This window comes from Euprymna scolopes, chromosome 18, assembly GCF_053919585.1.
Source record: "Euprymna scolopes isolate OS-2025 chromosome 18, ASM5391958v1, whole genome shotgun sequence".
NCBI classification, from domain to species: domain Eukaryota; kingdom Metazoa; phylum Mollusca; class Cephalopoda; order Sepiida; family Sepiolidae; genus Euprymna; species Euprymna scolopes.
The window spans coordinates 125,885,167-125,900,847 of NC_136499.1; the positions used below are offsets into that span (position 1 = coordinate 125,885,167).

Genomic DNA, 15,681 nt, shown 5'->3' on the forward strand with positions numbered 1-15,681 from the left:
TGGAGCTTAGTTGACAAAGTGGGACTTGTTAGATTGAAGACATTTTGTTGGACCCTATCCAAGAGGGAGAGGCTAGTGGTAGATGCATCAGCCCTGATGTGGCAACAATACTCCATGCATGGGCGAATGGTGGCCTTGTAGAGGTACAGGATACTCTCTGGTGCAAATATTCTTCTAACACGATAGAGATATCCCACCTTCTTTGCAGCAACTTTCACAAATATCCGCATATGTATCTGTTTTGCCCGCAAATGTTAGGCTGAGGAGTTTGAAGCAAGAATTCTTAGGTAGGGTGTTATTTGTCATGGATATCAGTGGTGGGAGAGGTGTCTTGTAATTGTTAAAGGAGAGATGCTTAATCTCTTCCTCTACTCCTCCTCCTCCCTTTCTGAATGGAAACAATTACTTCTCACTGAAAACTGATAACAAAATACAATCCCTTTTTTCTTTTCAAATAATTGATAGGGGATGGGTCACAGTTTAACCTTTTATAATGATTATAAAAAAATTCACTCTCTTCAATTGATATTGAGAATTACTGCTTCCACCTATGTTGCTTGGAATTTAAAAAAAAACTCAAAACTATAAAAATATATTTCATCGGCCTTTTCTTTACGCAAGAGAAGTAAGTATTAAAAAATTGGTTGAAAAGTACAAAATAGTTAACATTCAAGAATCCATACCCCCCTCCTCTCTCTCTCTAACATAATAATTTATATAAAATGTATCAGACTGAAATTCCTTAATGAATCCATATAGTTTAAAGTATGCAATATTTTTTTATATGTTAAAATTACAGGATAGTTAGCACTTGGACACTTAGACCAAACAAAATGGTGGAACCCACATAGTTTTAATGTGATGGTATAAATGATTCAGAAGAATATTTTTAAATGTTATTTAAAAAAAAAAAACTTTCAAATCGTTTCTGCCTGTTGAAATGGGTTCAGTAAAGAACTTCATTTGGATGCATTTTATAGAAATTGTTTTTTTTTTTTTTTTTTTATTTGTTGCCAAGCATTACCTATTCTACAATTTTACCAATATTTGAATAACTTACCTCCCTTTGTATACCCCCTCCCCCGTTTACAGCACATCACTGTATATATTATGCAGTAATTTTGTAGTATTTAGTCATTAATATTGACAATGGAATGGGTTTCGGTATGACTCCAACACAACCTATTTTTATTTAAAATCATGTAATTTCCATGACCAAACGTATATTAGCTGCTTATCATATTCAAACTAAAATTTGACATGGTAGCCTTGTCAACAAAATTATCTAAGGGCAGATAACTTTAATTACTTCATGTTCAAATATATAAATAAATAAACCCAAAAGTTTTTTTTTTTTTTTTCAATTAATCACCCTTATATTACCATCAAAACTGGTTAGTTATTTCATCAATAATGCATCATAATGTTTTGAAATACTCTATATAGTACGCATGAATGATCCAAAGAATTTGAATACCTTATTTACATCATTATTTTTTAAACAATTTGTAATAAATTAATGTTTATTTAATTATAATTTTGTTGTCTTATTTTGTTTATATATGTTTTGATGTATTAAGTATAATTAAATTGATTTAATATAAAAAAAATGGCTAACTTACTCAAAACCTGTGTTAAATAAACCTAATCTTACTCATTAAAATTCCTACTGACAAGCATAATCAATAAAACAACAGTGGTGGACTTGTTTGCTTCTTTCCTTTCTCTTTTCCCCTCTCTCTCCCCTTAGTGACACCATACTTATTGCTTTTAAATTCAATTGTTTTCATCTCATAGACAAAACTTTTCACATTTGTGTTTAAATCTTCCTTCCTAGTCTTTTAACAATTGCAATGTTTTTACCCACCTACCCTCTACACGCCTTTACTCTGGCAAATTGACTTTTATTTTTGATTTCAGTAAGGTTTTATTTAAAAAAAACAAAAAAACAAATTGAAAATAAAAATAAGCCAAAATAAAAACCACTTACAAAACAACCAAACCAAACACCATGAATAAATATTTGAAGATATAAACAACTGGGAGCATAATTTTTTTTTTTTTATAAAAATGACTGGATTCTACATCAAATAATCTATAAAAAAAAAAAAAAAAAGAAAAAAAAGATATGCCATAAAAGAAACCAATCAAACCAATTAATCTGTTTTAGTTTTTGTGACTTGAGTGTTTAAGAATTGTCGGATATTATTTTGGAGACTTTTCCAAAGCCAATTCATGTTGTCTGTTTTCATGTTTTATTTTTTAATCATTGATGTTTTGAACAGATCAGAAAATTTTTGGTGGAAAGGACAGAATAAGAGGACAGGGGAATTAGGACCCTTCCCTCGGCATTTAGTTGACCCGCAAAGGAAACTGGCAGGTAAAGTGAATTATATTTTGATTTTTTTTTTAAAAAACAAGCGTTTATGCATATGTCAAATTTAAAATTCTTTTAAAATGAGGATTGATAATTTTGATTGCTTATAACACCTTACCTGAGAATTCTTCAAGCTCCTCAGCCTAACATTCCCAGGCAATATGAACTGGAACAAATACATTGAGGACATTGCGAAGGCTGCTGCAAAGAAGGCGTTAGCACAAGTTGTTATACTTGGCAGTCAAACTGACGTATAATCATTTGTTGTATTCAGGGTTCGCACAAGTCCTTGAATTTTGACTTTTGCCTTTTGCCTTGAAAAGGGCTTATTCTTGAAAATATAGAAAATGTCTTGAAAAAGCCCTGAATATTGTATTCTTTATGTCCAGTAAAAAAATTTTATCAAAATAAATACAATAGAACACTGGGATACGTTTTTTTCAGGTTACGATGTAGAAATATGATTTTTTCCCGCCCCATGGTCACGGTATTTGCCCCGGCTTATGGTGTTATTTATAATGTTATTTGATTATATACATGTGTATTATATATTGTATTGTATTTTGTTACTAATTTTTAATATGGATTGTATAAAATTTTGCTTAGGCCCTGCCATACAGCGATTTCACCATACGATCCCAACCCCGGAGCAGATTAATGTTGTATGCCAGATTTCTACTGTGTATTAAATTATGTTTTAAATATTAATAAAAATACTATTAAAATTTTTTTTAAATGTTGAAAATAAAATCCAACTACAGTATTCTAAAATTGCAGAGTAGTAGTTCTGTATTTTCTGTATTTCTGTATTTTCTGTATTTTCTGTATTTCTGTATTTCTGTATTTTCTGTATTTCTGTATTGTGTAAAAAAAAAAAAACAAAGTTTTGTCTCCATTGTAGTTTATTATCCAAAGCAATATTCATATTTTATATTTAAAAAAATCTTTTTCTTTTCTTTTTAAAACTCAGGTGAAGATATAAGTAAACCTTTGAAAAACAGTTTCATTCACACAGGCCACGGGGACATTGGTGGCAGCACGTGGGGGGATCCTCGTTTTATAGACGAGTAAGTATTTCTCATATTTAGAGACGAGAATGTGAGTCAGATGCTGATAATTTGATCACGCAATTAAGTCCATTGTAATGCATTTTGGTTTCAAATGTGGATATCAATAAAATTGTGACTATTTCTTGTGTGTTCCTCACCTCTACATGACTTCCACATTTTTCTTTTCTTTTAATAAATAATGCGATGCAATTAAATCCATCGTAATGCATTTTGGTTTCTTCCAAACAAAGTCAGCCATTTTAATCATTGTTAATAATTGAATAAAAAAAAAAGGAACAAATTACTCTGTAACGCTTCTAAATTTTTTATGGAATCCTTATTAAATGTTTCGAAAACTTTTTATGTCCAATAATTTTATAAATTGCTATTACATTACAAATTACAACATAAGTTATTTTTTAGTTTTATAACAATTTGATTTCATTTATAATGTGATATAATATATATATATATATATATATATATATATATATATACACATATATACTAGCAGAAAGACCTGACATTGTCCGGAATTGAATTAGGATCAAAAAATGTTCCACCCTTCCATAGTTTTATTGTCGTCAAAATCGGTAAAATCAGCCATTTTTCAATAAAATTGATTGCCTGCTCTAGTTAAGGACCCCCCCCTCCTGAATTGTACCAGGAAGCTTCACGTGCCTCCCTCCCTCACCCACAGTCCACATTGCACTGTAGAGAACTTATTGATTTAATAAAATTATCTTTAAATGATGGTTTCACTTAAAGTTTAAATGCAAAAGTCAAGTATCATGGTTCAGTTGTGCTCTAAACAAAAACATTCATTTCGAATGTATTATCTTATCAAAGAAGCAACTGTTTATTTTATAGAAATTATTTTACATAATCGCTTGAATTAAAATTAAATGTACAAAAGTCAAGTATCATGGTTCGGTTGTGCTCTAAAAAGAAACATTCATTTCGAACGTGCCCCTGTCTTATAAAAGAATTTATAATTGATTTTATACGCTGGGCCTTTTCGCGTGTGCAGTGATAAAACTTTTTAGATGCACTTGACCAAAGTTAACATCCTTATACAGCCTAACATCACAAGTACCTTTGAGAAATTTTATCACTGCACAAGCAGAAGGGGCTGGTGTATATAATCAACAGTAGGTTCTTTGATAAGGCGGAGTGTGTTCGAGATGAATATTTCTGTTTAGAGCACAATTGAATCATGATACTTGACTTTTGCATTTAAAACTATAATGCAAGCCATTATATAAAAATAATTTTATAAAAGCAATATCAAGTTCTCTACAGTTCAATGTAGACTAATAATGTATTGTGGACTAACTCAATGTGAATAGACATGTGAAGCTTCTTTCTGGTGCACTGATGGGTCCCTAACAATTTGATTGAAAAACAGTCGATTTCAATGACAATAAAATTATTGGAAGTGTAGACTGTTTATTGGTCTTCATTTAATCTCAGGCAACGTCTGGGTCTCTCGGCTAGTACTAAATAGGTACATTTACTTTATAGATTATTGCTGATGCAATTCTCTATCTATATAAAAGCCAAGTACGTCCAAGAATGGAGTACTGCTGCCACATCTGGGCAGGAGCTGCTAAAAACAGCCTATCCTGCCTTGACAGAGTACAAAATAGACTTTGTGGCTTAGTGGGGGATGGCCTTTTTCTCTTCCCTGCAACCTCTCTCCGACAGAAGAGACGTTGCAAGCCTGTCTTTGTTTTATTGTTATTTCCATGGCAAGTGCTCATCTGAGCTCCAATCTCTCGTCCCCCTGCCAATCTTTCACGATAAACACCTATCTAGCTGAAACCACTGTCAATAATTTTCCCCACTCTTTATCTGTGCCTAAATCAAAACGTAGATTCTATGAGCAAAGCTTCTTTCTTAGAAGTGCACGACTATGGAACTCTCTTCCGTTTACCTGTTTCCCCACCTGACTACAACTTGGATGCCTTCAAGTCCAACATAAACAAATTCCTGACAAACCATCCCCTTAAGTAAGACACTTTATCAAATCTCCAATATTAACGATTACTAAGATACTATCCCATTGATTACTGTACACGCAATAACCCTTATTCCTGAGTGGCTTCCAGGCCTTGATAAGTGGTGACCATGTAAAAAAAAAAAAAAAAAAAAAAGAATTAAAGAATGAATAGATTCAATGAAAGAAAATCTCATCAAAAATATTCTTTTTAATTCTTTAATTTTTGTATTTATTTTAACTTTTCTCTTGTGTCTCATTTGATATTTGCAGGTGCTTATTTAGAATGACGCTTGACTAAGCACAAATTTGTTTTGTTTTCTGATCCGTTGTAAATCATTTAATTTTCAAATATCGGACCATTTCAAAGTGTCTGTCTTTGTTATACTCGTTTAAATGACAGTTATTAGTCATTGGATTTTAAATCCTGTCACCATTTTCGGTCATTTTATGGCTTACATACAATTTGTTTTGTAACTGCTATATATGGCAGACGTTCCAAAAGTAATGCCTCCTATTTTTTATTCCGCCCGACTAGATCAGAGGGAATTGCCAATTGCATTGTTATGATGACTGAACTCATGCATTCATGATTTGAAAATTTCATCTCTTTGTTGCAGATATTGACAGTGTGAGATGCTATACTAGTGATCTTTGTCATGTAATGGACCCAGAATGCCATTTGTTGGTAAATTGGGCATTAATCAACAATGACTTCTGGTAAAACGTTTTGTGAGAGCTAGTTCGAGTACATTGAAATAAAAAAAAATTTTAAATAAAATTTCATTTTTGGGGTTCTTGGGCTGACTTTCCATATTTGGGGATTATGCTCTCAAAACACTAAAATCTTTATAAATGATGATTGTTTATTGAGAAGGATGTTGTAGTTTGCTTGAAGCATTGTGTGTAGTGTGAAAGAAGTTGCATTTGAAGGCTATATCAATGCGGTTCATGGGAAACACCACAGACACGAGTTAGCATATAAAAGAATGACAATATTAGAAGAAATTTTCAATAATTTTCAATTATATTACGTTTATTTGCCAACATGATGTGTCGTATAAGATGGTAGGTGTTGATGTCCCTAATTTTAAAGAGTAGTATCTCTTCTTCAATGGAAGAGGGGGATAAAAAAAGAAAGGGAGATCACTCTAAATATGTTTTTGAATAGTTCCCCTGCCAAAATGTACATGTCAATATATGTATATATGCATACACAAATGAACACATATGCATATATTTTTTTAAAGAAGGAATCCATGTATTTTATTACATTTCTATTTGTTTGTTTTTCGATATATTAATTTCTTTATTTTATTTGTTTTTTTTTTATTTGTGTTTGTATATATATATATACATACACACACTTTCTCTGTTCTATTTAACCTTGTTATTGATTAGTGATCATAATATAATTTGTTTGTTATCACAAGTAGTGAGTGCATGTCAAGAGTGTTGTTGGTGTTCCTGTGTTTATATGAGGAGGCGGCAATTTAGTTCTGTTCTGTTATTTTGGGTTTGTTTTTTTTATTAGTAGTGAATCTTTCACATCTGATTACCTTGGTTTCTTTTTGTAACTAGTATATTTTGTTTGTATGTCTTTGTTGTGGTTGTTGGATAAGTGTTTATAAAATAAGGATGCCTTGGTTGTGATGCGTATGTGCAATGGCCTAACTGTGCTACCAATGTAGAACTCCCTACATACCATACATTATATTTGATATACTGAATACATTGCATTTACATAATTCTATATCATTTATGGAGCTATTTGGTAGCGTGGGGATAGCTGTCAGTTAGTTTTCTAGTTTTTGATAAGTGTTCTCTTGATTGTTCATTAAGTTTCTGCTTTCTTTATTTTTTTTCTGTTTCTTTAGAGTGTATCTTCGTAATCCAATGGAACCAGAAGACATTCATGGGGAACCGGCAACTCCAGATCCAACTCAACTTCCTGACAGAAGTAAACGTACGTTACTATTTTTTTTTATAAAGAACTATTTTGTTGATTTGCTAAAAAATGAAATCTGTCTTTACAAACAATTTTTATTTAAACTTTCATTAATTTCTATTATTGTTAAGCCTGCTGAGAGGTCTTAATCTTATTGACAAATTAAACATTTTATTCATTAAAATAAAGCACCAATATTTTTTTTCAATATTATGCATACTCAATCATGTATATTATATATATTAATATTTTTAATGATACAATTCATATCATAGCATGTGACTCCTCATATCTAGGCCAGGTCATCTGCGAAGGAATAAACATACTTGATACAAGGAGGTAAAAATTACTAAGCAGACCAAGCCTAGAGATTAGTAGCATTTGGGAACCTCTAATTGTAGATAAAATCAAACATTGTACACCCTTAACATTTTGGCGATGAAAGGGAGATAATCCCCTGTCGATCTTTATTAGAGTTGCCTCCCCCTTGGCAATCAACTTTTTCACAAATATGAAACAATAGCCATAAAATAGAGACTAACTGAAAGAATACAAAAATATCTTTTCTCTTTTCTTTTCCAAGCAACTAACGTGCTTGAGGACGGTCGAAAGACCATCCGACCGAAACATTGCACAAGAACAATAGTCCGATCAAAACGAGTAATATAAACAATCATCTAAAAATACTTATTACAAATTTGTATCTGGTCAAAAGAAAGCAAGATTGTTAAAAATAAAATGATTGTTAATTTGCGTTGAAGCCATCTCCCCCCCCCGCCCCCCAAAAAAAACTATGTTGATTGAAACCACCTCCTGATGTTAGCTGCAGATGGAAATATGTAATTCGGCTTGTTCCAGAAGGTGCATGTTTACAATAAATATAATTTACTTGAATAAAAGTTTTTAAAAAAAAACATAACATGATTGTCATAAACAAAATAATTGTTGATTGAAGCCAATAATAAAAATGGTAATATCCTCTTGCTAAATGCTTCTACGAGGGGCGTGCAATAAGTAATGCCCCTGACCCATTTCCCATAGCAGTAGAGCAACGAAACTTGGCGCAGTTATTAGTCTTTCTCTACATAGGAACCACCCAGAGTTATGCATTTCTCCCATCGTTTAATGCAGCTCTGGAGACCATTTTTGTAGAACACCCCAGGTTGGTCTTCCAACCACGATGTGACTTCAGAAATCAAGGCTGCATCATCTGGGAAACACATTTCTTTCAAAAACAACTTCATGGCCGGGAAGAGGTGAAAGTCAGAGGGTTCAAGGTCAGGAGAGTAGGGAGGATGGAGGAGGATTTCATATGGTGACACATGCGAGTTGTGAAACAGAGCGTTGTCCTGCAGGAGGAGGGTACCTTTGCTGATCTTGCCCCGCCTCTTGATAGCTTCCCTTAATTTCCTCAAAAGTGAAGCATAATAAGCTCCTGTAGTTGTGGTACCAGAAGACTGTGAGTATGACCTTGCCAGCGGAGGGCTGCACCCTTGCCTTCTTTGGAGGTGGTGAGTCCAAGTGCTTCGACTGCATTGACTGGGCTTTGGTCTCTGGATCATAGTGATGGACCCCAGTTTCATCCTGTGTAATCAGTCTTTTGAAAAACTTTGACTCATCTTCTTGACACATCTCCAACTTCATCCTCGAGCACTCAATGCATTCTCGCTTCTGGAATGGTGTGAGCAACCTGGGAATCCATCTGGCAGGCACCTTATGCATATGCAAATGGTCATGAATGATAGTTTCCACAGATCCTGTACTAATCTTGACATCTTGGGCTATTTGGCGAATAGTAATGCGCCAATCTTCCAAAATGGCAGCCTCAATTTGACAGACAGATACCTCATCAATGGCAGAAGGGGGGGGGTGACCAGGTCTGGGAGCTGTTTCCACAGACTTCCGGCCATGTTTGAATTCACGATACCAGCGTTTTACAAGATCATATGATGGGGCATTATCACCATAAGTCTCCTGTGGTGTGCGTCCTTTCAAATACAAAAACCGGATCACTACTCGACATTCAACAGGCTCCATTTCATACCTGACTCAGTTCAAACACCTGTAAAACAGAAACCACAATTAGTTCAGAACTGTAATTTGCTACATAACCCGTAGAGATATAAATCATTGCACATGCAAAATTTCAGCTAGATCAGACAACTGGAAGTGGGTCAGGGGCATTACTTATTGCACACCCCTCGTACATTTACAGTGAATGCAAAATAGCACAATAGGTGTTTGCAGGTGAATGCTTGGCTGTCATAAATATCAACCCCAAATTTGAGATAGTCCGTCGATTTGCGATTGGACCCTAGAAAACCACCCTGTCAAATTCCTGTCCTAGTGTTTTCCTGACTCACTAAACCTGACTTGATCGTCACTATCAACAATAAAAATATAACATGTTTTTATCAATGTCATCTTTTTAAGCACAGCTGAAATAGAACGCAACATTGTAAAAAATTGTATACCAATATATTTAAATAAGTGTTTATCAATGCACATTACAAAACTTTATACAATAGCAATTTTTTTATCTTCTAAAAAATTTCTTTCAGGAAAGAATTTGCTTAATAATCAATAGAGCATCCTATTATTAAAATCATTATTAAGTTACATACAGTCGTCTACGTTTCATTCTGGTAGGGACTCATCAGGCTAAAATGCATTTTAACCAGACGGCTCTCTATGGGGAATGAAACGTGGAAGATTGTAACTTAATTGCCATATGTATTTTCATAACTTACTATATATATATATATATATATATATATACACACACACACACGCACGTGTATACTAATAAAGGTAGCTGGTCGTAAAATACACTTAAATATAATATTTTAATTTACGGATATTTCATATATATATATATATTATTGTAGTGTCTATTCCCTATCAGTTATTATATATTGTACCCATATATAGTAGTGATTTCAGAATTTAAAGAATATGACTTGAATGCCATCAGCTAGAATTGAAACTAAAACCTATGAAGAATTCTTAGTAAAATTGTTTTACATATCAAGCAAGCAAAAAAGGATGCCAGGCGGTCCACAGAGTTTTATAATTATTAAGATATTGTGAGTCGAGATTCCAGAACCAGATGTATTTAATTTACACTCATTTCAAGAAACCTTCTCTACCACCAATAGCAATGGCTATATATTTTAATGCATGTAAAACCTATCTCTAAAACGCAGCATATAAACCTATAAAATATATTTAAACAACCCAAATGAAAGAATGACAACCATCGAAACTAAGTTCATAGATATGAAAACCCTCCTTGCCACTGTAATTACTTCGGACACCGTGATAGAGTGGAAAAAATATAACTCCCAGTATACCACCCTTATTTAAATCATATAAATAGGCTTATTTATCTATAGACATCTATTATATAAATCTCACCTTTCTGTTTAAATGTATTTATGTCTGCCTAAAACTTTCAATAGAGGTGACCGATTTTCACGAGATCGGTATTGTTTTGAAGCTCAACCCTTCGGAAGACAAATATTGAAAAATTAGTTAAAAACATTAATTCCTTCACTCTCAACTGGGCACTTTTCTACAAGGATAGGTCCCTTTTTCCGCCGATATTTTCTAAATTCATCTCTTTTCGATTGACTAGCCTTATATTAACCTTCACCACTTCTGGTTTGGCGATGGACGCAACAACAAAGATGTCACTTTTATAAAAAAAAATTTCACATTTATTTCATCGTTTGCAGTACAGGTTCGAGCCTGCCTGCCTGCTACTTTTTTTTTTTTTTTTTTTTTTGCTCAATACACACCTCCAAACACCAGGACAACGCAGGGCATCCAGGCTAGTATATCTTATAAATGAACAAGTAAATAATTTGAAAATGAGAAACAAATGAACGGATAAAGCAAGGAATAAATAAATAGAACTTAACAATAAAATAGATGGACAATGTAGTCGCTGCCAAAAAAGAAAAAAATCAACCATAAAAACCAAAGATAGTGAAGTCAATATGATGAAGGTATAATATTACTTTAGATTAAAGTGAAAACTTAGGCCAATAAACAACCACCAAGTTAAAATAATACCAATACCTCCCTGCTACTACAGCTTGGTCATATGAGATCATTTTTCCTCCTCTTCCTTCAATCCCTCACCCCTACTCCTTTCCTTCACCACACCTCCTTCCAAAACCCCCATTTTTTTTCTAAAGCGTAAACCACACCCGAATATCTTATAAAAAAACAATTGTAATCTTGACATTGTTTTCAATATAACACCTTTTTGGTCTGGCGAATTCCACTGAATAGACATATTTAACCAATAATAATTCCACTGTATGGACATATCTAACCAATAATATTTGCATAATAAACAGACTATACATATTGCCTGGTCATGCAATACACTTAAACATGATATTTTATACACCTGGACTTGAACAGGGGATCATTCGATCTGTATTGAAATGTTCTACCACTGAACTATACCTCCAGATGACAATAATTCTTTTTACAGGGTGAGGGTGCTGGACCCACGCCCAATTTTCCCAGAAGGTACATACAGTGCCTAGCCTTCCAAATGATCATCCATCTGGTACTGGCCAGGCTCAACATTGCTTAACTTCGGTTATCTGGCAAGAACCAGAGTGTCACTACCAGACATATAAATTAGCTTTGTGTGAAATTTGCAAAAGATAGACAAAGCCATTTCGGAATTTACAAGGAAGGAACTCCCACACACATACACAAAGTGACTTTTATATGATAGTGTGTGTGTGTATATATATATATATATATATATATATATATATATATATATATACACACACATTTCCATTTTTATATATATATATATATATATATATATATATATATATATATAACTACTTCATTTATTCACATAAATTTAATATACGAAAGTATAGATTTATGCGTAAACTTTAAGTATTTACTTCAAAAGTGCTCAATACGTAGGTAGAGCTAGTTAGTAATTTATAAAATATATATGGCGATTATATTCAGTGTAGCTTAATCGCCATATATATTTTATAAATTACTAACTAGCTCTACCTACATATTGAGCACTTTTGAAGCAAATACTTAAAGTTTACGCATAAATCTATACTTTCGTATATTAAATTTATGTGAATAAATGAAGTAGTTATATATATATATATATAAATGGAAATGTATGAAAAAGAATACGGAAAGTATAAAAGCTTATAACTTTTCTTTATTCATTTTCAATTGGTGACGTGCAGGAATACAAAATAATATTATGAAAAAAACTTTTAAAACTTCTTTTACAGGCACATAATTTTCGACCGATCCTTCAGTCTTCATCAGTTTAGTGAAAGTGATGAACATACATGAGGGAGGAGGTATAGCCAATGAGAAGGTGCCATGTCAGTTTTAAATATATATACTTATAAGTACGCACATGCACACAGCACATATACACATATAAACGAAAAATTAAAAGTTAAACAGTAAATAATAATGAAGAAACGCGCCTTTAACTGTCCAATATTTTGAATTCTAACGATATTATTTATTCCAAGAGAGAATAAGAATTCAAAGGATATAAGACGTTATGAGGAGAAACGCTATGATATATATAATTTATCTCCTTCTTTGTTTGGTATATGCCTCTCACATAATACAAGATTTTCTTCCTCCAGATTTTTTTTCATTAATCCATAATATTCACATTTTTTATCTTTTTAGGTCCATTTGCCTACCAAAGCCTTGGCATTGGTCGTCATTTCAACTACTCAAAGTTGAAAGACGATTCCATCCAGGTAACATCCCCTGTGAAGGTGTTGCCCCCTCCATTGGGGAAGCTGTCATCTCTATCTTCATCCGATCCACAAGATCAAAAGAAATTTCTGCCAGCTCCAAAGCAGGCACCAAAAGTTGAGGAGAAGCCGTTGATAGACTTAGAAAACGAGGGTGAATCCCTAAAGACTCCACTTCCCCACAAATCATCGCAAAACTCGTTGTCTCTCTTCGATTCTCTCTTGTCTCACGATACGTCCCGCGACAGTACAGACTCTCAGCTACCCAAACCCTTGCTTGACATCAGCACTTCCCCTGATCCGTTTGAATTAAACTCTGACCTGAAAAGATTCGTCAAGAACCGTTCACTAACATCTCAACCATTTACAAACTTGGGCTTCAGCCCTCATCAAAGTCCGTCATCTTCATCCTCTTATGTTCCCATATCTTCCCCCTCTACCTCTACACCTAAGTTGCCCCTGCAGGACACCACTTACAAGACCAGCGGGCAGTCTCAGGACATTAATCGGACACCCTTGTATTACTGCTTACCCCCCTGTGAAGAACAAAACAACCACGTGTCCCCTAAAAAATCACCATCTCACTTTCAAGAGAGCAATGTTTGGGGCAGTCCACATCACATTTACAGCAACAACAATCCTAGTACTACTTCCGAATCCAGCTCGTACGCCTTGTACGGGAACGTTGACCCTTCGTCCGCGTCTCAGATAACCTCTCCGAAACGTGCCCAACAAACGCGAAAAGCCAACAAAGCATTTGAATGGCTGAATGATGCCCTCAGCGACCTCACAATCAATCAACCGGGGAAGGTGTGTAAATCTCCACAAACACCCTCTCCGCACCCACATCCGCACCTCTACGATGAAGTCCCACAAGAACTTCCCCCACCACCACCTATGATCAACCAATCAAATGTTAGCGTTTACGGTAATCCTTTCCCGTTATACGACGAAGTTCCAAAAGAAGTAATTTGGAGCCGGGCATCAACACAACATACGGCAAACCAAATGCCGATTGTTTCCAGTATGCAGAAATCTGAGACGAAGCAGACGTTAGATGACAATTCGTGTTGGTCCGATTCTTTTGATTCGTTTGACTCTGAAGAAGAATCTGAAGATGAGCCATTTGAACAGGAGCATCCGCCACCTCTTCCGCCACGGGACTATGATGATGTTGATGGCCGGGGCCGGCGACACAGTGCTAATATGCCTAAAAAGCCTTGCATTTACCCTGTTAAACAGGCGGGCAAGCAATTGAGCCACACCCATTACTTCCTCATACCGCCCCGTTCTGAAAAGAAAACGGCTCAGAGTAACACTGCTGAAGTTAAACCATTTGCCGTTGGCGGCATGCAGGTGGACTCTTTATCTGGCGGCAGCAACCACGCCAAAATACGCGAGCTGCAATATCAAAACATTACCTCCTCTTCCTCCACCAGCACGTCCTCTGGCTCAACGGGCAACACGACAACTGCTGCAATCCCAACAACGCACAATACTCACTCAACGTCGTCTGCTGGCCACCTTTCCTACGTTACCCTCGAACAAAAGACGCTGACCGTCCCTGGGCAGGGACCCAAATTAAAACATTCTGGCCGGCCCCTATCGCAACATATCCCTTTGTCGTCTCAAAACCATTCCCCAACTGTGTACAGTCGGTCAGCCTCCATGCAGGAACAGACGTTTGGGTCCTCTCCTCAAGAAAAGGTTTACCAGGTACAAAACAAAGTTTTGGGGGTCACAGACGAAGAGTGCCATGCAGCTTTGTGCAAGAGCCAGTGGGATATCGATACAGCAACACGCTATCTAAAAATTGAACAGCTTTTCCGACTCGGCTTAACAACACGTGATCGGTGTGAGGGTTTGTTGAGGACATTACATTGGGATCTTGAAATGGCGAGTTCCGTCTTGTGGGAAGGGTACCGACACAATGTACAGTGTGAGTCGAATGTCTAGATGAGCACCACTAACCCTTGAATGGATTAAAAAGCTGCATAAATATTAGAAGCCAATTTTAAGAAATCCCATTTTCCCAAAGTAGCTGATTGATATATATATGTATATATATATATATATCAATACAAGTTGAATATGTATATATATATATCAATACAAGTTGAATATGTATATATATATATCAATACAAGTTGAATATGTATATATATATATCAATACAAGTTGAATATGTATATATATATATATATATATATATATATATATATATATCAATACAAGTTGAATTCATATAAATTAAAATGATTCCCAAAGAGATAAAATTTCAATTACAAAAATTCAAGCTCAATATTTAGCTATAAATAGAGCTTACGCATATATATATATTTATATTTCAAAATGTGATATCATTTTAGAATAATTTATACCTAAAGTCATCAGGTTTACAATTGTTTCAAAATATCTATAAACAGAATTTCAGGTAGCTTATTAAAAAAACAACAAAAAAAAATTCTTATTTTCAGAATCTTATCTCAGCGCTAAAATATAAACCAGGAATTGTCAAA

The 15,681-nt window shown here is 34.4% G+C and overlaps 1 protein-coding gene across 9 annotated transcripts in view; it reads left to right on the forward strand.

Annotated features, from left to right (window-relative positions):
• Nucleotides 1-15,270, forward strand: part of LOC145297806 (uncharacterized) — a 411,153-nt gene extending 395,883 nt beyond the window's left edge. For all 9 annotated transcript variants that reach the window (XM_080144118.1, XM_080144120.1, XM_080144117.1 and 6 more), the window contains 4 exons: nt 2,286-2,380; nt 3,348-3,444; nt 7,303-7,391; nt 13,092-15,270. In XM_080144118.1, the coding sequence (XP_080000244.1) occupies nt 2,286-2,380; nt 3,348-3,444; nt 7,303-7,391; nt 13,092-15,118 (2,308 nt within the window). In that variant the 3' untranslated portion in view covers nt 15,119-15,270. The remainder of the gene's footprint in view (nt 1-2,285; nt 2,381-3,347; nt 3,445-7,302; nt 7,392-13,091) is intronic.
• Nucleotides 15,271-15,681: the final 411 nt, after the last annotated feature.